The sequence below is a fragment of the Camelina sativa genome, chromosome 5 (genome assembly GCF_030686135.1).
Source record: "Camelina sativa cultivar CO46 ecotype springtype chromosome 5, ASM3068613v1".
In the NCBI taxonomy this organism is placed as follows: domain Eukaryota; kingdom Viridiplantae; phylum Streptophyta; class Magnoliopsida; order Brassicales; family Brassicaceae; genus Camelina; species Camelina sativa.
The window spans coordinates 4,469,794-4,492,724 of NC_141884.1; the positions used below are offsets into that span (position 1 = coordinate 4,469,794).

The window sequence follows — 22,931 nt, forward strand, 5'->3', positions numbered from 1 at the left end:
AGCCACATGAATGATTTTTTCCCTATTAAAAATCTACAATATCCAAACGAAGAACACAAACTTTGAACACCAGTTTTATATTAAAGAGACTGAAAAAACAAACAATCAGAAGACATGTTAAACGTAGAATTCGTATTCACTTACCCTTTTAAAACTGTATATATATTCCCATCGTTTTACCAAAAATATCCCCTTTACTAATAGTCTAATACTAACTCTTACTTTAGCTATAGGGGAGGGGACAAACCAAAAGACTTTGATACTGTCAAATTATCAATCAAGGGTGATTCCTTTCTTTGTGGCTGCTTCTTCGATCTCAGTACCTCTTCTCTCTTCTATACTTTTGCATAAACTCCTGTAACATCTCCATAACTTCACAGACATTGGATATACAGACAAAGCTTTCTTCAAGAATCTCTCAGCTCTTGTCTTGAAACCATTGATATTGCTCACTATTTCTCCAGCCTCCACCCATATATACTCCGGAGCTACTGGGATGGCACAAGATATTGTACTCACCAAATTCAGACCCGCCCAGAAATGAATACCCGAGGAGGAACCAGGATCTGAAAGTTTCTCTTCTCTCCTTAACAGCTTACTAACAGACAAAGCCAGCGGGTAATTGCATGGAACCAACTGTAATATTGTTTCCACAAAATCCACCAGTTCCTTTTGTTTATTTAGCTTCTCGGGTACAAGGGATGGTCCGTGCCATGCTTCAAGAACAACATTCACCACTAAGTGTTCAGATGAAACTGGAGCCAGAAGGTTAGTAACTAGCTTCCTGACTCTCGGTTTCTCCCCGCTGTTGCTGATGAATTTCCAAGATAGTGGCTCTCTTACAGGTAAAGAACTTGCTCTATCCAAGTAAGAGTTGAGTAATCTCAATTGTAGGTCGATTGAAAATTCACCAGTTGCTTGCAACTCGTTGATTAGCTGAAACAGAGCATGCTCTCTGAGACAGTGCATAAAATGCTCGGGAGCTGTAGCTTTTAGTGCTTGGTCAATGGCCGAGTGAGCCTCGGTCCAGTTACGCTGCAGTAGATTATGGAGAGATAGATTTAGATATCCAAACATCACATCCCCCTGACCCGATGCAAAATTTAGATCTGATAAATCTGATTCCAGCAAACTATCATCACCTTCTTCTTCATTAGCCAGTACTGTCTTATTCTTACGGGACAATACATCCCATACTGACACGTACCAACGGGACATGAGTTCTCTTGCCATGTCGTAGTTTCCTCCTTGCAAAGCATATTCAGCATACTGATTCCAAATACATTGTATGCATGATGCCTCTTTTGCTTCCTGCTTGAGAAACTCTTCATACCCAGACGAGAACATATCCTTTAACTCATTTGATTGCATCCTAAGTGCTAACAATTTCAGCTCCAAGCAAGTTGGGTAGAGTTCAATAGATTCCTTCAAAATGTCCCTACAGCTTTCCAACCCATCTACTGCAATCATAAACAGGGCGTGGTTCAGAGCAAATACCCCAGCAAGTCGCTTTTGTAATCCATTTTTCGGCAACCCATCGTTGGTACAAGATTCTACGGAAAGCATCCCTTTATCAATTAGTCTGAGCGCCGTTTGCTTCAGATCACCATCCAAATTAACAGAAGGCCATTCTATTTCATGTAGTTCCTTCTCCATTTCAAGTCGTTGGACAATAGAGTCAGGCAGCTTCCTGTAAATAACTAAGTACACACAACAAATCCAGAACACACATTTGTCAGAATATGTTAAGCATGTGAGAGTGTGAGACATCAGTGAAAATTCAGGGTCATCAGAAACTGCTGCTGGAGCCTGAAGCTTGGATATTCTCTGTATTGCCTTAGAAACATTCCCAGAAATGCACAAAAGGTTGAACATCTGCAGCAAAACATCTAATATGCAAGCACTGGCATGATTCTTGTCAATAGACCCAGATGCATGGTTGCAAAGTGCCGAGAGGGCAGCCTCATATGCAATAATTTGTTCATTAAGTTGTCCTCGACTGTTGATGTACAGAAGCCAAATTATGTATGATCTGCTACTGTGTTTGACCTGAAGAGTTGAAAAGTTATCCCATATAAACTAAAGCATCAAAGCATTCTATAGTAAAGAACTAAAGATACAAAATTAATTAGTAACTGGACAATGAACTGAAAAAAGATAACAATATTTCAAGAATACAGAAGTACGAAAATGTAAAACACTACGAGCAACACCAAGTTGGATTAGATTTATGAATATATGCAAACATACTCAAACAATCAATAATATGCAGGTAATATCGTGGTAGGGGATAACATACCCCATAAGGAAACATATGTTTCCCATCTGATCCTTCATATGCATGGTAAATCAGGAGATAAACAGTCCAAAGAATCTCAGAAGTTGGGTCACTTTCAAGACCTTGTGAAAGCACAGAAAGGGCCTGAAATATATGCCACAAGAATTAGAACGAGAGCTAAATTTGATACAACAGAATATTGACAGGAAACAAACAACATTGCCTGGATCAAGCCTTCTGACTGATCAACTGCCCGACAGAAAATAGTAAGAGCCCTTTCCACGGGTTCAACAGCAGCATCTGAACCTTGTTTAAGGATATTCTACGAATGCACCAAGCAAGTCAGTGCAAGATGATAGTAAGAACATCAACAAAAGAATAAAACAGTGGTCAGATCAAAACTTAAAAGAAAGAGAAAACAAAGACAAACCATCAAGCTATGCTTAATCGTGAAGTATGATGAGTATGTTCTTGAATTTCCTAGGACTTCAATTCGACCTTCATATTCCTTTCTAGGTACATTTCTGTAAAGCGAGTTCGATGAGGCTAGGCAGGTACTAAAGTGCTTCCACCACATTTGTCCTTGTCTTTGAGCCAGAACGGACTCATAAGACCACGAGTCAACCTTCATCGTATCCAAGGAGACAAGGTAAGTTGGTGAAAACACCGTGTCCATAATGTGGGATCCTTTGGAAGAATTATGTTTCTTCGGATGTGAGATTGACCCAACTCTACCATCTGCAACACCGATAAATTAGCAAAGAAATATAATTCTAGAACTCTCAAAACACAATTTCTGCCGTACCAGTAGGATCATGTAGACTTTGATGCAAACTGTTATCAGAGAAATCCTTGAAATGTTGCCAAACACATTCATCGTTATTGCACCTTCCACGTAACTCGTACATGCAGAGAGGCCAAGAAGGGTCCACATTCAAATTACAGGTGTAGAAGCCATTTTTCTCATACACTGCAGTATCGGTCAAGCTCCTACATTGTCTTTTATCACTGTATAGGCTATATGACTTGTTTGGTTCTGGACCCAGAGATGTAATTGAAGACCCTGGGACTTTCAGATGATAGATTGTGCTTCGAAACAAAGGACCTGACAAAGCTACAGACGATAAAAGGTCATTCTCTGGTGAAATCTTATGGGAGTCCATATCTATAGATGACTGAATATTTAGCGAATGTTCCTCAATCGAGCGCCATTCAACTGGTGCTTTGGAGGGACTTCCTTGCAGTATATTGGCACCTAGCTCTGAAATTGAAAACATGAAGACGTCTTACTCAAAAGAAAAAGGAAAGTGAAGCACATGGGGGCCACACGTTGGTTCAGCCATCTCGGACAATGCCTATGGGAACTCAATCACGAGTCAGCGAATTTGGCGCCAATTCATGTATTTGCTATCTGCAGTGTAGCTAAATCATCTTCAAGAGTAGCCACTTGAATGTAAAATCAGGTTGCAAAATGACGATGCTATTTTTTCCCTTTTTGCACAATTCATAAAATAACTATGCTAATCGTTTACGCTAAAGTCCTTACCTCGAGAATCATTATGCTGATATGTTTCGGAGAAAGGACTACTGTCATCTCTGTGGGCTTGTTCACTTGCAACATCGCTTTCATCCCCTCTATCTATCACAGTCTCCCCATTGACTGCCCTCTTGCCTAGACGCTCAAACAATTTCGATCTTAATGATGCTTCGAGAAGCAAAGCTTTCTGATTGCCTAGTGTTTGATCAAGATTTTCCGTTTGATGTCCACCAAGGTTCCCCTCGGTAGATTCATGGTCAACTGGAAATGACTCGTCCTCTGGTAAAATGTTTGCATCAGTTGACGGAGAGCATAGTCTACTTGCAATTTGCTTGTTACTGCAAGGCAGTCCATCAGAGGTACTAGCATCAAGATCACTGCATGGTTCTGAACCCAAATTCTGTCCACTACGGGAATGTGGTGGAGGATGACTGCCACCATATTCACTGTCATATCTGTGGTTGCTTTCTAGCTGAGTATGCTGAACGATGTCTGTTTTGGTTGCCGAATCAATGTTACCACTAAAGTGAAACCCAGTTTCAGTATTCTCACTATGTATAGAAGGCCACAACAATCTGGAGTCGTGGACAATGAGAGATCCATAATGAGCAGATAAAATTTCTCTCTTACTGTAAAGTTCTGCACATCTGGCATTTGCCTCGATCAAAGATCTCTGTGCCTTTCTATAAATCTTAAGAGCATTTCTTTCCTCAATTTCACAAAGGTGTTTACGTTCTTGTGCTTCTTCCAACTCTTTGTCAAGCGATTCCTCTAGGTTCGACAAAGATAGCATATCCAGATGATTATTTCCAGGAGCTGTTGTATTTCCCGGGATGTTCCAGAGGCCAGAACTATTCAAACAAGGCTAAATTGCAAGCAGAAAAGGAAAACAGAAAAAAAAAAGTAAGGATCACAAATTTCTACCAGCCGCCTCCAAGTGATTTATAAGGATCTAGAAAAAACCTGAAGGTTTCCATTGACTATTTTAAGTAACTGATCACTTGACACGCTCCTATCAACAGTTTTCATTCTTTCCAGTTCTCTTCCACCTTCGTAATGATTTGCTTGACCCTGCAATAAAATTAAATACACTTAAGTAAAGAAAAATACAGGCCTGAAAGTAGCATAGAAAATAATATTAGAGTCGAATTGTCCAATTCTAATAAAGGATAAAACACAAAACCATGGTGATACGTACAACACTTTTTTGAAAGGCACTTGAGCTTGTATTTCCTTTTACAGTATGCTGAGAAATTAGGGGTGGAACTATCTTATCACTGTTACTTCCGAGGTGTTTGCAACTAGGATTTGCATTGACACCTGCAATAACATCAGAGTCAGGTGATATCAGATAAAGGAAAAAGTAGAGCACTGAATTCCTTAACCAAGATAGAGTATATTCAATGTTTGCCTTAAAGACTCACCAGGCAGTTGACTTTTACGAACGTCTGGCGCATTCATTGGTGCAGCAGCAGATGCTGGCACTCGATAATCAATAACAGGCTGACTTGTGTCAGTTCCACCAACTTTTAAGCGCTTCTTGGGAGGTTCGTTTGGTTCTAGCTGTCTAGTATCATCAGAAACAATATTGACTCTCCTTGCTGGACTGCTTTTTGGGTTAACACCATCTTTCTTCGGCTGCGCAGCCTTAAGCTTCAGCTCACTTTCCCGAAGCGCAATCTGCTGCTTCAAATCCTGAAGTTTGTTGCGATTGGGATCCGCAACCTGTTCAGGCCGCCGTGTATCTTTGCTAACCGTCCTTTCATAGGTATGAACATTTCTAATGGATTTCATATCCTTAGCAAATGAAAGGTTGGAAACATTGGAAGTCGCAGCATGACTAAAGGTGCTAGTGGACAACGCCTTCTTTGTTATAGCTCTGTTATCAATTTGTATTGGTCCTTTCAATTTTGTTTGTGAAAACGTAGACGGGTTTCTATTCCCAAGCATGGTTCCCTTTGGTTGAATCTTTGATGTCTGTGCCCGTCCTTTACCATCAGATTCACTACCACTATCATCATTGGAGAAGTTTATCACGAGGTTGCTGTTGTTGCCCCTTGCAGGAAATTTCTTCCCATGAATGGCAGGAATAGCTTGCTTCGACGGTGTAGCATCAGAAGGTTTAGTTAAATATCCACCGTTTCCTGTCAAATCACACAATAAAAAAGATTTTTACCATTAAGAAGAGTTTCAAACGACTTCAAATCATCTACATTGAAATTCCAAAGACTCAAGAGAATCATGCTTCACACACCACAAATTCATGGTAGTTTTGTACATTCAATTACAATGTGATCTAACTATCTTCTCTAATAGTTTGATACTGATCAAGGTATGTGTAAAACTCTCCAATATCATCTATTCAAGAAATATGTTGAAGCATCAGAAGCTCCACGTAGAGCTAAGCAAATATATTACCAGGTTGACGCCTTTGGATATTTGTGTTAGCTGAAGGAACTGATACATGTTCAGTAAGAGGAGCTCTCGTGCTTGTTTCCATTGCTTGTACCTGAGAAACAAAGAAAAAACATTCAGGAAACAGTGGATTTGCCGCCATTAATGCAACACGAAAGCTAAGCTCTAGTCTATGAACATACGCAAAATCCATAAACCCCATACAATTTTGAAACCAAGCGAACACAGAGTCAGATCTCAAGAAAACACAAATCAAGAGAATACAAAAACCAGATTCAATAGCAGAATATAGAAATTATTGAGTTGAAATAGAGTCTTGCTCTGGGAGAGAACAATACGTACGTCTTCGTCGGAGGCGGATAGCTCGCCTTCTTCTTTTCCGGTAACCGGAGAGTGTTTCCCGGTGGTTAATGTCGTCATCTTCTTCGGCTCTCGCGCATAAATTTCAAACAAAAACCTAACGATATCGAAATCGAAGGAGGAAGGAGGAGAGTCACACAGACAGCTTTTCGTAGTGATGGGACCTCTGTACTACTGGATTACTTTAGCCGCCGATGGTGCACGAAGAGCCACGAGCAACACAACGGAGGATTACGAAACGACCAAATTAACCCTACCGCTTCGATTTTTAATTATCTCCTAATTAACGCGTTTTCCTTTTTTTCTTTCTTTTTAACCGCTAATTGTTAATCCGTTAAATCTCAGTTACGATAGGTAAATTAATTATGATACTTTGTAAATTAATACTGATCAAGGTTAATTATGATTTTTTTTTTTGGGTAAAACAATGCCTTCAATTTGTCATTCATTTTCCTTTTTTCTTCAACTTGTATAGTTTTATTCAGTCATAATTCAAATCGGATAAGTAAGTATCCCATTTGAAAAAGCTGATGTATCACCGCCAGAGAACTCGAGACACATTTAGTTATTTAGCTTCATTTAGATTTATTATTTACAACTATATGTTATTGTGTTTTTGACAAAAAAAAAAGTGTTATTCTTAAACATTTTATCACTTAACTTTATTAATATTAATTAAGTTTAAGCTTTAAATATATTTTTTATATATTAGAAAAAATGATTTACTGAAATGCATGTATAACTCACGCGGATCTCATGTATTCAAACGGGACGGATGCAAAGACATTTTACGGCTCAAAAATTTAAATCCATTGCGGGATGGCTTAGCAGACGAGTTTGATCGGGTAAACAATTTTATTTAAATTATCCGATTCATGTAATTTTAGGTTTTTGCGATTTTTCTCTGATTTAATAATTCAAGATTTTGATACAAATCTAATGATCACTAATTTGGTTCACATTCTATCCAGATCCGCTGACAATCTAAAATTTATTGTGAAACGATTATTATTTTAAACTTTTATAAATTCGATGAATTCAAACCAGTATAAGTTTGTATTATAAATGTTATATTAATATATTTACAAATGTAATATTTCAAACAAAAATTTTACTCCTTGCAACAGCACGGGTTATTACCTAATTAATTATATTAGATATATACATTGATGCAACCCACCATACTGTATAAAACAAACAAATATTAGTATCTTTAAAATAACGGAATACATAAGTTTGTTGGTACTTCTCATTATTGATGGCAACTAGAGAAGACCTTACAAATTTTGTGACAGTGCGTAGTATATAGCCTCCACAAAACTAATCTATAAATTAAATACGAATTGTCTAATTACTAATATTACTAGGTTTTCATCCGCAGTACACCGTGGGACTAAATTATAGTAAATTATTGTATTTTAAATAATATTTTTTAATTTATTTAGTTTTCAAATTTCCAATTAATTAAATTTTATCTAATTAATTTATAATTTTATTTACAATGTTTTTTCTTCTTCTTACACTTTATAACCTAATTACATTAAATTTGTTATTAGATAATATAAAATTTTAAAACACTTAGTTTTGTTTTCTATAATTAAACAGAGGTATATACCTATATGGTATGTTAGTGTATATTTTTATGTGTATACAATTTTTGTTTTTTGGAATATTAAGAATGTGTTGTAGTATGTGTAATATTTTGTAGTTCATATACTAAATAATTAATAAATTAATTCTCCAAACTATGACTACAAATCTATAGTATATGAAATAAACTAATAGTTTTAGTGTTAGTTCTATAGTCCAAACCTGCCATGCTAGGCGGATCATGCAACATGTTCAAAGATTTTTAATCCGCAAAAACTCATCATACAAGATCCGTAAAAGTAAAATATAGTATATGAGGCTAAACGTCACTTTTTATCAAATCAGTTTTTCAAATTTTTAAAGAACAATACCCTCTTCACTCACTTCCTTATAAAATAAGATAATAAAATCTGTATACATTTACAATTATGTTTGTTACTTTTCAAAACACTTAATTTCTATAAAAAAAAATATAAGTAAAGTTAATTTGTTTATTAAATTAATTATTTAATGTCAATGATATGCTTATAAATAGATATGAACTTCAGGATTTATTTCATAAATGTCTCCAAATATGTATATATAGATTTTAACAAAACGATATATAATCTTGATTGCAGTAATTATAAATAGATACCAAGTATACTATAGTAACTAAAAGTCAAAAACCAATTTCAAAATTCCATGGACGCAATTGCCCAAGTTCATTCGTCAGAAATATCCAAAGCTTAATATGGACATAGAAACTTGGTATATTAAATATTAAACTTTAAGCTCATATAAAAAAAAGGAAATTATACCATGCCACTAATTAATTACGTTTTTGTTAAAGGGGTGCTGGGATAAAATCAATAAACCGGAAATTAAACTAAACCAAAGATGATCAACCTTGTCAAACCGGTTTTCGTGACATTTGTTGGAATTATCGGTTTCACGATCTGTGTTTGTGCATTGCCAGTTCGACATTTTTTTAATGTCCGATGCAAATTAATAAATTATGCCCTAATTTTTTTTTCCACACTCATAAACAATACTATTGAGAAAAACCAACTGTATGAATTTATTATCTATGAAACTATTAAACGAATGGCTAATGATAATATGATTAATCAAAGATTTTTTTCCAGTCTTTTATTCAAAGACCTGCCTTTAAGTACATGCCTTTCTGGCTTTCTCGTTAACACTTTGATTTCGTTTTTTCAAAGAAAACAAAGTTTTCGGTGGAAGTTGTTTAGGGTTTTATTAAAAACTTATAATCTTACTAAACAAATTTATTAACAAGATATTTAACTTTATACAGTCAAACCTCTATAAATTAATACTCTCCGTAAATTAATCAATTTCTCTGGTCCCAAGTTCGGATTAGTGTAATTTTAGACATAATTCTATAATAAAATAACTTTTTTTTGAAAATTCTTTGTAAATATATGATCCCAACAATAATATAAATTAATAATTATATAAAATTATCAAAATATGTATATATATGAACATTAATTTTTGTTAGACCTTATTTCTAATCTTTTTACTATATCAAAAACTTTTAGTTTTCTCTTCAAAACATGAGAATTGTTATTTTCCTTGTAATTGATTATATAAAAATATTGTTTATAACAATTAAATCTTAGTTTAAATTTTTTTTTTTTTAAAAAAAACCAAATATAGACAATCTCTCTATAAACTAATAATTATTAATTTATCGATAAAATAAAACCTCTATAAATTAATAAATTTCTACAGTCCCAACATTATTAATTTATAGAGGTTTTACTGTGTGTGTATATATGTATATATATATATAATTGTTCATTCTTCTTTGTCAGAGATCTGTTGCCCTTTTGGAAATGAAGCTTAGCAGAGCCAAAGAAAGATTGAGGGACCAAAGCATGAAGTCCACACGCATGCATAGGAGGAATGCTTCAAAGTCCTTCACCAAACACTCTTACTAATACCATTTTAATACCATGCAAATTGTTTGTTTTTAGTTTTATCAAACAACATGCAAATTGGTCTATTTTTTTCTCTGCCACATGATATTAATTAAAAAAAAAAACATTAAGAGTTTTTCATTTCATTATTTCTAGCGGATTATAAGATGTCACTGTTAAAACGTAAACGTGAAAGGAATACTTACAAGTAAGACCATCTCCTTAATTTTGATTCTTATTTATGCAAAACCCATCCTATACTATATCCATTCCTCAAGAAGTTATGAATACTTTTCACACTAGGATTTAACCCGCGGTACACCGCAAGATAATATTTTAAAATTTAAAATTTATATTGTATTTATTTATTAGTTTATTATTATTTTAATAATTTTAAAAATATAAAACTTTATAAGTATTTGATATAAGTATTCAAAGTATAGGATTTTTGTAGTGTTATCAAAGTTTTAACCCGTGTGGTATATGTATAGTCTAATAATACATTTATCTCCTGCTACACATCTAAAAGTGTTAAAAAAAAAACAATTCCACTTAACTCTCTATATGGGATTAATGCCAACCCGTCTCACCAAAATCAAAATAAGTTTTTGCGTAAAAAATAATCAAAATAAGTTTTTTTATCAAGTTTAATTATGTTAATTGTTTTACCAAATTAGCATATTTTTATAATTTATAATTTTCCATGTCAATATATATAGTTTATGATAATTAATAGAATTTTAATTTTTTTTTGGTAATTCCTCAAAAAAAAATAACCAAATTATATGGGGGGTTTTCAACATATTTAGTGTGACATTTTATAATTGGATTTTCGGTTTAGGAAATTTATTAATGTTAATATAATTATGGATATTGTAAACTTTTGTTATAGAAAATCTATTGTATATCATTTAAATTTGAGAGATTCTAACATCCATAAAAATAGTTTTGGAAATTTAATGGGTTAAAACTTTAATAGGTAGAGTTGTTTTTGAAAAAATTGGAATGTATAGTTGTTGTTAAAATTTTATAGCAATAAATGTAACAAATGTTGGTCAATTTAAGAAAGTTTAATATTTGAGTTTTTCTACAATGTTATTTATAGAATTGTTTTAGGAGTTAATGTTGTAAAAATAAATTAAATAAACAAAACTTAAAGGGCATAAAACAATGTTAATATAGATTCCTGTGCATGTTTACTATTCAGATTTACCTTTGCAAACTGAGTTTACAAGCATTCAATTCATTGCAATTGCGCTATTATCCTTTTACAATTTCCAAATCTTTACAACAAGATTAGCTCCACACAAAAGCAATCAAACCCCGAAATCCGAATCACAATCCCTTCTTCAACCCGAAGCCGCATGCGAAGACTCGATTACTTTGGCCCCTCGAGTAGAATAACGTTCATTAAAGCTCTCTCTCATGTCTCTCACTGAGATTCACTTTCACCAACCCATAAGTGTCTTTGTGACTCTATCCACTATCTGATTTCTCGCACGGAGACTAGCCAATGGTAATTCACGACTCTCATCCAAAAGAAATCTATAAACTTCCCATTGTCTGTCTAAAGTCGAATGCCTCCCAATCTCAGCCTACAAGAAAAACACAACAATTCCAAATTTAAAACAAACAGCTAAAAAAGCTTAGAAAGAAGTATCCAGTATTATTATGACTATACTTACGGAGAAAATGCAGACTCCTAGTGATTTTAAAGCGAGTGTGACATCGTAGAAAACTCGCGGTCTTCCTTTGCCGGATAGCTCCACAGGGTTAGCTACTAATAGCTCAGAATCAGGTCCTCGGTTCACGATGATCACTCGCAAAGGACACACCATTTCCTCCTTAAGCCGAGCACAAAAGTTGGCTTGATGTTTTGGATCCGCTATCTTCTTCCCGTCTGTACCTCTAACAAACAAGTCCAAATTCCTGTAGCCTTTCACCTTTGAGGAGAATCTACCGTATGCAATCTGGATCAAGAATAACACAAGTACTACTTAAGTAAGTTCCACAAATATTTCAACCAAATCCAAGGTAAAGGTTGAGAGATTTACGTACGTGGACATCGCAGTCTTTAGAAGTCCTGAGGATATCATAGAAAAGACCCTTTTGATCAACACAACGAATCTGAAGCAAGGTATGCGCAGGACTCAAGTGATCATCAACAGTAAGAACCGCTTTGTTGGAGCTAGAGCTACTAATATCAGACCCATCTGGGCCAAAGAGCTCATCAGCAGCCAAAGGTGGAAGTGAAGAGAAGCGTTGCAAACTTTCTAACTCGGGTCCAGCTAGTTCAAGCTCACAGCTCACACCATGCTCACCAAGCACAGCCGTAAGATGGTCACACGTTTCTGTTTGCCTCTGTTTCGTATGCAACAAATCCCTGTTATACATGCACACAACAAGAATTATATCATAAAACCACAATGCTAAATGTGTTTCTTCTCACATTGAAACATGAGAATCAGATTAAAAACTTACATTGCGTCGGTGATGAAAAACATATCAAGAACTCTTCCATCAGGTGTAGTCATGACTTTAACTCTTTGAATCGTAAACTCTAACTCTGTCAGAACTTTAGTAACATCTACAACACACAAAATTCTTCTAATCAACCATCTTTAAATAAAAAAGACAATACTTTGACAGAGGAGGAAAAGAAAAAGACATACCATGAAGCAAGCCTGTCCGGTCACGGCAAAAGAACTTGAGAAGGTAAAGGGAAGGAGTAGGAGGGATAGAGACATTGGATTGAAGAGAGAAGTAGAAAGAGGCTAAGCAAGAAGGACAAGCAGATAAAAGACGATTCTTTAAGCTTTCCCAATCAATCTTAGGAGAGCTATTATTATCTGGTGTTACCCAAAACACTATATAACACCATCTCCCATCTGTTGAAAAATCTGCAATTTTTTACAACATAACAGAATTTGATGAATCTCAAAGTCTCGAATCATAAAAGAAGAATATTCGTGAAGAAGGTAAACGACAAACAGAGTATATTCTTAATTCCCCCATAACGAGAAAAAAAAAGAAGAAAAAAGAGAGACCTGCACGGGTAATGGAGAGACCAAATTCGAGGATGATTCTACAGAGAGTAGAACCTAAACCGGATTCATCAGGACAATTGACGGTAACGATAGTGGGATCGCCGGAGATTTTTCCAGGTTCGATTAAAACGGCGTCGTCGTTGAGAATTCCCATTTTTTTTCCTTCTTTCGGCTTAATTCCGGGATTCAACAACAACAATGAATGGGGGCTGTTGTAAACCCCCGACCGAACAGAGGAAACGCAACAATGTCGGGAGGAGAAAAGCAAAAAAAGGAAATAAGAAGCGAAAAGGATTTTATAGTATATGAATTTTTAATTTGTTTTTTAGGTTTTATAATTTGAGTTGTTGTCTCGTGGTGCAGAGTGGGACCTACGTGTCTAGTCATACACACGTAAGAAATGGAATTAAAAGGCTGGGTTGGCTAATGAACACGTATCCGTCGTCGTTCTATCTTTTGAATCTGAGGGTATTTTTGGGATTTCACCAACTGTATTATTATTTGTTAAGACGCCGCGGTCCGTAGATTTTAAGGTAGATGGATAATTAAGATATTTTTATTTATTATTATGTGGGCTCGTTTTAATACAAATAATTAACAAATCAGATTATAATAAGAGATTCGTAATGATGATAATTGTAATACCTGTGGTGGGAATTAAGTGGTTCTAGTTTTTAATTTAATAAATTTGTGTGTTTTTTTAGTTTAAGTTTGGGAGAAGGAAAGATTAGCTTTGCTATTTTTATTTTGTGCCGTGTTTTAAAGGATATCCATAAGTAGTATGACATGTGAGATGCATGGATTTGTTGATTACATGATGTGGAATATCATCACGAAAACTTAAACTTATAATTTGAGAAATTAATGTGAAGTCAAACTTTGTGTGATTTGCTAAAGATTTGATATGACTTTAATCATTCGTTTTTCTCTGTCATATTTTAAATAGTGTATTTTTTACATAAGAGTCACACAAAAGAGAACTTTTGAATTTTTGGATAAAAATATATAAGGTCTGCCTTCAAATCCAGAAGACAACATAACAAGTAACATTAACAAGTCACATGTTTTTCTTATATGATTCATGTGCTTGTCTTCTCCATGTTAGTCCTAATTTGAGACTCTTACCATCACATTTTCTCACTCTTTTCTTACAAAAATATTGGAGTTCAAACCCACGTGTACATTCTCATTTATAAAATTTAAACTTATACCTTCATTCTTAAACAAAAAGTTGACATTAAGGAAATCTTTTTGCAAAACTAGTGTGAAAAAAATATGTATGCGGTGTTGCAAAGTGACTGGTCATACTCGACCTGATGAACCATTCATTGACCGGTCCATGTGTACTCACAATCAAAAATCATATGTGAATGGATATCTCAAAGAAAAAGTGACGAAGGCCAATTTTTTAAAGATGTGAAACACGAGAAAATCGAATGTAGTTGTGAGTCTAAGACTTGGTCTCAGTTTTATTTTTATTTTTGTGTTTGCAATTGGTCAGAAGGGAAGAACTATAGATTGCCTCCTTTAGAAATATGAAACATAGTTTCCAATTTTCCAACTTTACTGTTATTGAGGAATCAATGATTCCACTTTGCTTACAAAAATGTTGAAAATTAGCAAATCTAACTAAATATTACGACTAAACTGATATGAAAATGTTAATACAGGTTCACTCAAAAATGTAAGAGATGCATCCTTAGATACTCTCTTCAACTGAGACGGAGAGAGAAAAACCTCCCAGACACAACTCCCGAAGCCCCTCTTGGTTCAAATTTTTTTTGAATCTATCTTTCAGATCTGAGCTTGGTTTCTTATTTTCTCGGATGAATCTTCATCACATCCAACATCTCTTTCCTCCACATCTCCTTCCTCCTGAAGAAAGACTTCATCACTCTTGGAAATTTTTCCTGCAAATTGCAGAGACCAACTTACATTACTCTAGTTATATACTAAGGTCAATGGTTGCCTCAGCTCAAGTGTTACCTGCCGATACTCTTCCGGCTGCCGTCGGAACTAAAAACTCTCAGATTAATCTGAAGTCTCAGCCTTTTAATTGCTGGTTTCTCTTTTGGACTCTTCAACCAAAGCAGAAGCTTCGACTTGTTCTCCTTTTATGTCAAGTTAGGTTTGTTTGGGGAGATTCTCACCTAACTAGTCTCACGCTTGTGAAGAAATTTTGGCTATCAAAGTACCCAAGGATATCTCTTATCCTCTTGGTGGTCTTTGCTTCGTCTGACACGCTGGATCTAAGTCTCCACCGCGGGTCATCGTCAGCTCTGAAATCAATAGCTAATTCCTCATGTGCTACCTCTAATCAGTCTCTCCAGGTCAGCTCGGGTCATACCGCCAGAACTTGTTCAATTGGAGCAGAATCACCTTTGTTTGAGTTCGTCGCCTTAATCCGCCACCCACTTTGTTTGGTTGCCGAAGGTCTCGTGTTTGATACTTCGGCAGCTTTTCTCCGGCACTGTGACTCACTTCTGGGTGGGTTGGCTTTCTCGGGATTTTCACCCGAAGCTTCATACTGGTGGTGGCGATTCGTCCTCCTCTGCGCCGGCGGTGATACGTCTTTCTTGTTCTTCTTCGTATCCGCTTACAACTTCGCTGCTCAACCCAAGTACAGACCAATATCTCCTAGTTCTGGTGCCTGTGACATTTTCCTCCCAGATCTGTTGCCATGGACCCAGAAAATAATAAAACGAGTCCCCTACCAGTCGAGGGTGAGATTGACTCCAACATCCCGGAAAACTACTCCGGCGCTCCCTCTTGTCCCTCCGGTTAACTGTCACCTTTGCTCCGGTGTCAAGAAGCCGAGTCGTTTAACAAATGAAACCCTATTCGTTGTGGGCCAGAGAGTATTGTTTAGGTTTCTGGGCCTAACAAATGATTTTTGGAAGATGGACCAGTATTTGATCACGATGAATATGGGCCTAATTTTGTCTTCCACGTTATTGGGACAGTGTGGTGATTCGCTAATGGACCTATTGAAAAGGTCTTCGTATTTCCTTCTTAGTGAAGTGTATCTAGCAGTAAAGGCTATATTTCTTAGCTGCAATTTTAGTACGGTGGGGTTTTTTTCTCCCTCCGGAACTAAATTATGAGAACAATAGCATGGAATTGTCAAGGGGCGAGAGCTAAAGAGACTTCTCGTCGACTGGGAGAGATGTGTCGTATGTACTCACCAGGTTTTATGTTTTTATCTGAGACCAAGAATGATAAGACGTTTCTGCAATCTTTGCAAGTTGATTTAGGTTTCGACAACCTCCAAACTGTTGAGCCTGAAGGTACAAGTGGAGGGTTAGCCCTTTTCTATTCGAAAGACTATCCGGTTAGGTTCCTGTTGTTAGATGATCAATTGATCGACATCGAAACAATCATTAATGGAAACCGAGTTTTTATGACTTTTATCTACGGTGACCCTGTCCCTGCAAACCGTGGATATGTGTGGGAAAGACTAATGCGTATCGGAGTTTCTAGATCCGAACCTTGGTTCATCATTGGAGATTTCAACGAAATAACAGGGAATCACGAAAAAAGAGGGGGTAAAAAAAGATCGGAGTCCTCCTTTCTACCTTTCCGTGCTATGATCGATTCATGTGGTTTCATAGACTTTCCTTATCAAGGAAATCAATTTTCATGGATTGGCCAACGGTCAAATGGTAAGATTCGATGTCGTTTGGACAGAGCCATGGGAAACGAGGAATGGCACAATATTTTTTCCCACACTAATGTGGAGTATATGAAGATGTGGGGTTCAGATCATCGTCCCCTCCTTGCATCAATTCAATCACGTCCAAAAAAGTTTGTGAAAAAATTCATGTTCGATAAGAGATGGATTGATAAGCCTGGCTTTAAAGAGGCAGTGCTAGATGGATGGGGAGACGATGATGCCTCTAGGGAGCGAACCATTAGGAAAAAAATCCAAGATTGCAAAAGGGCTATCTCCTTGTGGAAGAAAAATAATCATACTAACTCAGAAAAACTGATCAAGGATCTCCAAGATAAGATTGATAAGACCTTCGAAGATGATCAAGCATCGTCGGAAACACTCCTGAACCTTAAATGGCAACTATGTGAGGCTTATAGGGAGGAGGAAGCATTCTGGCACCAAAAAAGCAGAGAACTTTGGCTTGCTGAAGGAGATAGAAATACAAAATTTTTCCATGCCTCCACAAAACAAAGGAGAGCAAGGAACAAGATCACAGGCATCCTTAATCAATTGGGAGTTTGGATTGATACAGAAGAGGGAATAGAAAAAGTGGCGGTGGAGTATTTCAACAATCTCTTCTCTTCCTCGAATGCGAGTGACCCTACTCTGGCCATCAAGGATGTACCGACACTAGTCACACCCGCAATGAATGAGCATTTGACGAGAGAAGTTTCAGAAGAGGAAGTCAGAAGAGCCTTGTTCTCCCTGAACCCGGAAAAAGCTCCAGGTCCGGATGGGATGACAGCCTTATTCTTTCAAAAATTCTGGGAAACTATAAAGGGTGATCTCATCAATATGGTGAAGAATTTCTTTAGCTCTGGTACATTTGATGGCAAATTAAATGAAACAAATATATGTTTGATCCCGAAAGGAGAACGACCTCGCGAAATGTCAAAATTTCGCCCTATTAGCCTCTGTAATGTAAGCTATAAGGTGATTTCAAAAATCCTAAGCCTACGTCTAAAGAGGTTTTTACCGGACCTTATATCCGAGACTCAATCTGCCTTTGTGGCAGGACGGTTAATCACAGATAATATCCTTATCGCTCAAGAAAATTTCCACGCCCTTCGTTCCAACCAGGCCAACCGCAAAAAGTTTCTGGCAATTAAGACGGACATGAGCAAAGCTTATGATAGGGTGGAATGGAACTTTCTGAGAGCACTAATGGAAAAAATGGGATTTGATCAAAAGTGGGTGGGTTGGATAATGCAATGCATCACCTCTGTATCCTACAGAATTTTGATCAATGGGGACCCAAAAGGACGGATTAGGCCAACTCGTGGGATACGTCAAGGGGACCCAATCTCGCCGTACCTGTTCATTCTTTGTACAGAGGCCCTAATAGCACAGATTAGGAATGCAGAACAAGAGGGAAAGATCCAGGGATTACGTATCTCAAATGCAAGTCCCCGGGTTTCCCATCTACTTTTTGCCGATGATAGTTTATTCTTCTGCAAAGCTGAACCTGATCAATGTAAGGCAATTATTGACATAATCCGCTTTTATGGCGAGGCATCAGGACAGGAAATCAATTTCTCCAAATCCTCGATTATGTTTGGAACCGAGGTTCCACCCCTTATACGACAAGAGATCAAATTTATTGTAGGGATATCCCAAGAAGGAGGTATGGGAACTTATTTGGGTCTCCCGGAGAAGATCCATGGGTCAAAGGCACAAGTCTTCTCTTTTGTGAGGGATAGACTCCATAAGAAGGTAAACTTATGGACTTCAAAATCCCTATCCAAGGGAGGCAAGGAGGTCCTGATAAAATCAGTGGCACAAGCAATTCCGACATATGTGATGTCGTGTTTTCTCTTACCAAAAGCTATATGCTCAAAATTAAGTAGTGCGATTGCTAATTTTTGGTGGAGCAACAAAGCTGACAGTAAAGGATTACATTGGATATCATGGGAGCAGATGTGTAATGATACTTCGGAAGGCGGGCTAGGCTTCCGAACACTAGAAGAGTTCAATCTTGCCTTGTTGGCAAAGCAGCTATGGAGGCTATTGCGTTACCCAGATTCCCTCCTTAGTCGAGTCCTCAAAGGGAGATACTACCGCTATTGTAGCCCATTAGAGATACAAGTTTCAAATAGACCATCTTACGGTTGGAGGAGTATGTTGGCGGCAAAACAGGTTCTATCGTATGGCATTCGGAAGACTATTAGTTCGGGATTCAACACGTGCATTTGGACTGAGCCATGGATCCCAGATTCACCAGCTCGACCACCAGAAGGGCTTACAAATGAGAGAAACCCCTTGATTTGTGTTAACATTTTGATTGATTTTAACACAAAAACGTGGAAATTGGAGCGTCTTCGGGAACTCTTCCCCCCGAAAGAAATTACCCTTATCTTGGGGATCAAACCAAGTTTAAAAGCCTCGAGAGACGGATATTCCTGGACCTTGACAAAGTCAGGGAATTATACCGTTAAGTCTGGATATGAAGCCGCGAGAGCTATCTCTCGCCCTGCTGGCGACCTCCCTGTTTAGGGTCCTAGTGTTACAACACTTAAGGCGCAAGCATGGAAGTTAAAAACATCACGAAAGCTGAAGCACTTCGTGTGGCAATGTATGTCTGGATGCTTGGCTGTATGCCAACGCTTACATTATCGCCATATTGGCAGAGACAAGGGTTGCCCTAGATGTGGAGCAGAGGAGGAAACCATCAATCATATGTTATTCGAATGCCCTCCAGCACGCCAAGTGTGGGCCTTATCGACCATCCCCTCCCATCCTTTGGTGTTTCCTTCACCTTCCCTATATAGTAACCTTGACTTTCTATATGGGAGAGATAAAGATTTTGGTAATCTCGAAGAACACCTGTAGGCCGTTTCCTTGGATGATGTGGTACATATGGAAGGCACGAAACAAGAAAGTGTTTGAAAATATCTCTGAACCTCCGCAAGACACACTGGAAAAAGCTATCAAAGAAGAAAGTGCATGGAGAAAAGTCAACACTAAAGACCTTGCGCCTGGATTAGCGGAAGCAAAGATATCTCCGCCTCCACTCCCACATGACGCCCTTGTTTGCTTTATTGATGGATCTTGGCACTCAAACATGGATCGGAGCGGACATGGCTGGATTGCATCCATTGGGGATAAGATAATGAATTTGGGGTTAAAAGGATCGCGGAGAAGTCTCTCCCCTTTACATGCAGAGTTAGATACTCTCATTTGGGCTATGGAGTGTCTGTTGACCTTGGATTTTGATAGAGCACTATTTGCGACGGATTGCTCGGACCTACTAACAATGACATCCAATATAGAAGATTGGCCGAATTTTTCATCAGAATTGAAGAATTTTATTCACTTCAGAGAGCGATTTGTCAATTTTGGCATTAGATATATCCCTAGAGAGGACAATATCCGTGCTGATAAACTTACGAAATGTGCAAGAGCACGAGGTTTCTGTTTTTCCCATGTAAGCACATCGGTATCTTCTTGGCTCTCTCACGAAGAGAGTCTCTTCCGGTAACTTAATATACGGGGTTGTTTTGACAAAAAAAAAAAAAAAACTAAATATTACGACTTTGATGCATTAGAAATACTCTGAATAAATTTGAGTCCACGTACTTTGAGAGAATTATCAAGTGGTATGACGAAAGGAACCACATATAAAATGGGATATCAATATTAATGCTACTAGTCTAGTAGTACATAAAACGTATGATTGGTTGATAAAAGAGGCTAGATAGTTGCTGATGCATGACAACACGAAATTTATATAATTGAGAGGCGGAGTCACTGACACTTTGATTTGGTGGACTAATCTGACTCTGACTTTGATATCAATAGGCATGAACAACCGCAACACAAACAAATCTCACTCTATTTCATTTATGTTTTTCTTTATTGCTACTTGTGTTAGTCAGTCTCAAAGTTCACATATCACTGCATATATACATGCGTCACATCACATGGGTTGAGGCCTTAAAGGGCCTATCCATGTTTGATGCTTTGAAACGGAAATTATTTGAAGATAAAAAGGTAAAGTAATTAAGTAAAGATTAAAGAAACTGAAATTTTCAAAAGTGAACGTCTCTCCCTCGTCCCTCGTCCATTCATGAGTCGTTCTTCGTAATTCATTGTATTAAGAGTAAATATATTCATCTTGAGATATCGTGCATATATAAATGAGGTATCGATAGTGAGTCGTCTTTAGTATATTAAATTTACGGTACGAATAGAATTGTTCGTTATAGATTTGTCGGTAGAACCATTCGTTATCCAGAATGATGCTTGTACACTAGTTTGATTCATTCACCATCAATGGTACAAATCATAATAGAGTTCAAAATAAGATATATATAGTTTTACTAAAATGGTAACTAGGGCCTCTCATTAAGGGTAAAACTTCGTATTCACTTATGCTTTTTTATTGAGTTCACTTCCACACTTCGCTATATAACACACCTATTTTAGGAAATTATTTATTTTCACATTTCTTCACTCTTCTTTCATCCCCAACCTTAAATCTAAGTTTTTCGTTTCAGCAAAAACCCTTTCTCTTTTCTTTTCTAAGAATCATAGACAGCCTCCATATATAGTTTCTGTTCCTTCTGCATCTCACATTTGGTCGAATCGAGATGAACAATAAGAGATGTGAATCTTATCTGGAAGAAGAAGAAAGATGAGATCTCTGAGCAGTGTTGGACTTGCTCTAAGCATAGTCTTTGGTTGTTTGCTATTAGCTCTTCTCGCTGAGCTTTATTACTTGCTTTGGTGCAAGAAGAGGTCGACGCCGACGAGGCCTGACTTTCGAAATGACTATTCTACCCCTGGAACCAGAGAGCTTCTCTTAATCTTCTGTTGCAGTAGTACCACAAACCCTTCTTCTTCTTCATCTCCTTCTTCTTTCTCAAACCCTAAGCCCATTGGAACTGAACAAGTACAGTCTCTTCCTTCTGATGATGGGTTTGGGAATGTGTGTGGTCCAGGGCATGTGCCGAGGTTTCTGTTCACAATCATGGAGGAAACAGTAGAGGAGATGGAAAGTGAAGATGGGGTGGTTTCCACAAAAGGAAAGAGTTTGAATGATTTGTTTCTTAATATGGAAAGTGGTGCCATTACTCCTCCATATCTTACTCCTCGTGCTTCACCTTCGTTGTTCACGCCTCCTTTAACTCCGTCACTAATGGAGTCTTGTAATGGTAGTAGAAAAGAAGAGATCTCGAGTTTCTTTGAGTCATCGTCTGATGCTGAGTTCAATAGGCTAGTGAGATCATCGCCATTGTCATCATCGCATTCACCATCATCATCGTCATCTTCGCCATTGTCGAGATTCAAGTTCTTAAGAGACGCAGAGGAGAAGCTTTACAAGAAGAAAGTGATGGAGATTGCAGAAACCGAGTGAATTCAAGAGCCAAAACTGTTAAAAACACAGTTCAAGAATTGGATTTGTTCAATCAAGAAGATGAGGTCTTGGAGAGAAAACCAAATAGAATTAAACCGGTTTTTTGGTCTGATTTAATCATCAACATTTGTTTTGGTCTGAATGTTTTTGGTTTGTCATCGGATAAAACCGGTTGTAAATTTTTTCGATTGGATAGAGAATTTGTTTTAGCCGAATTTGTGTATTTTCGATCAAATCATGGGAATAAAGATTGGCTTTGGATTCTATTTTCTTTTATAGCATAGTTTACTCTTTACTACTGTTGTGGTTGACATTTAAAGATGCATGAACTCAGCACTCCCTTATCTTAAACCGACTTTTTACTTTAAAAAGGGATTAGTTCTGAACAAGCTTTAATATTTGTATCGAATTTGGAGTTAGAATGGTAAACATAACACGTGAGGATAAAAAAAAGTAAAGAGATTAAATATACTAATCTAGTTTGATTTATTCGAGATCATATGCTTCGAAAACGCTACTACTACAGTAAGAATATTTCTTTTTACGGCATTGAAACTTTGAACATCGACCGGTAAATTGGAATAAGACGATTGTTAATAGAGACAAGACTCATGAAAGACCAAGTGGGGAATCTCTTTCCCTTTGGGATTTTTGTCCCAATTGTTGCAGTTTGTGTCTGAAACTTTTCATCCAAGTGGCATCAACAAC

General features: G+C 37.0%; 4 protein-coding genes across 7 annotated transcripts; 2 read left to right on the forward strand and 2 right to left on the reverse strand.

Moving 5' to 3' along the window:
* Positions 1–61: 61 nt before the first annotated feature.
* LOC104788880 (uncharacterized) lies at positions 62–6,937 on the reverse strand. 4 transcript variants are annotated; one of them, XR_015598301.1, is made up of 11 exons: positions 6,573–6,937; positions 6,234–6,324; positions 5,240–5,959; positions 5,014–5,135; positions 4,779–4,886; positions 3,825–4,680; positions 3,084–3,539; positions 2,709–3,016; positions 2,497–2,600; positions 2,300–2,422; positions 62–2,049 (listed from the first exon to the last, which is right to left on the reverse strand). XR_015598301.1 is itself a non-coding variant. In XM_019245699.2 (11 exons), exons 1-11 carry the CDS (start codon positions 6,648–6,650, stop codon positions 274–276), a joined length of 4,737 nt encoding a protein of 1,578 aa, XP_019101244.2. In that variant the 5' UTR covers positions 6,651–6,937; the 3' UTR covers positions 62–273. The 4 variants fall into 4 exon arrangements, 3 of the variants coding, with proteins under 3 accessions (XP_019101244.2, XP_087369224.1, XP_087369225.1); XM_019245699.2 differs by having other exon boundaries at positions 2,502–2,600; XM_087513098.1 differs by lacking the exons at positions 4,779–4,886; positions 5,014–5,135; positions 5,240–5,959; positions 6,234–6,324; positions 6,573–6,937 and adding an exon at positions 3,569–3,689 and having other exon boundaries at positions 2,502–2,600; positions 3,084–3,392; positions 3,825–3,961.
* Positions 6,938–11,335: 4,398 nt separating this feature from the next.
* Positions 11,336–13,509, reverse strand: LOC104785475 (ACT domain-containing protein ACR9). Its single transcript, XM_010510697.3, has 6 exons — positions 13,156–13,509; positions 12,781–13,008; positions 12,590–12,695; positions 12,167–12,491; positions 11,794–12,078; positions 11,336–11,703 (listed from the first exon to the last, which is right to left on the reverse strand). The coding sequence occupies exons 1-6, from the start codon at positions 13,307–13,309 to the stop codon at positions 11,557–11,559; spliced, it is 1,245 nt and encodes a 414-aa protein (XP_010508999.1). The 5' UTR covers positions 13,310–13,509; the 3' UTR covers positions 11,336–11,556.
* Positions 13,510–19,652: 6,143 nt separating this feature from the next.
* Positions 19,653–20,345, forward strand: LOC147943264 (uncharacterized). The gene has a single exon (XM_087452742.1). It carries the CDS (start codon positions 19,653–19,655, stop codon positions 20,343–20,345), a length of 693 nt encoding a protein of 230 aa, XP_087308868.1.
* A 739-nt stretch (positions 20,346–21,084) lies between these two features.
* On the forward strand, positions 21,085–22,489 carry LOC104785479 (uncharacterized). Its single transcript, XM_010510699.3, has one exon. The coding sequence runs from the start codon at positions 21,501–21,503 to the stop codon at positions 22,221–22,223; it is 723 nt and encodes a 240-aa protein (XP_010509001.1). The 5' UTR covers positions 21,085–21,500; the 3' UTR covers positions 22,224–22,489.
* The last annotated feature ends 442 nt before the right edge of the window (positions 22,490–22,931 follow it).

Excerpts from the sequence above, each read along its gene's own strand:
- LOC104788880 (XM_019245699.2), bottom strand. The coding sequence starts at position 6,650 with ATGACGACATTAACCACCGGGAAACACTCTCCGGTTACCGGAAAAGAA. Across the intron at positions 6,325-6,572 it reads TATCCGCCTCCGACGAAGAC|GTACAAGCAATGGAAACAAG; the intron begins GTACGTATTGTT and ends TTTGTTTCTCAG. Across the intron at positions 3,540-3,824 it reads TCAGCATAATGATTCTCGAG|AGCTAGGTGCCAATATACTG; the intron begins GTAAGGACTTTA and ends TTTCAATTTCAG.
- LOC104785475 (XM_010510697.3), bottom strand. The coding sequence starts at position 13,309 with ATGGGAATTCTCAACGACGACGCCGTTTTAATCGAACCTGGAAAAATC. Across the intron at positions 13,009-13,155 it reads TCTCTCCATTACCCGTGCAG|ATTTTTCAACAGATGGGAGA; the intron begins GTCTCTCTTTTT and ends AAAAAATTGCAG. Across the intron at positions 12,079-12,166 it reads CTAAAGACTGCGATGTCCAC|ATTGCATACGGTAGATTCTC; the intron begins GTACGTAAATCT and ends TTCTTGATCCAG.
- LOC104785479 (XM_010510699.3), top strand. The coding sequence starts at position 21,501 with ATGAGATCTCTGAGCAGTGTTGGACTTGCTCTAAGCATAGTCTTTGGT.
- LOC147943264 (XM_087452742.1), top strand. The coding sequence starts at position 19,653 with ATGGGAGAGATAAAGATTTTGGTAATCTCGAAGAACACCTGTAGGCCG.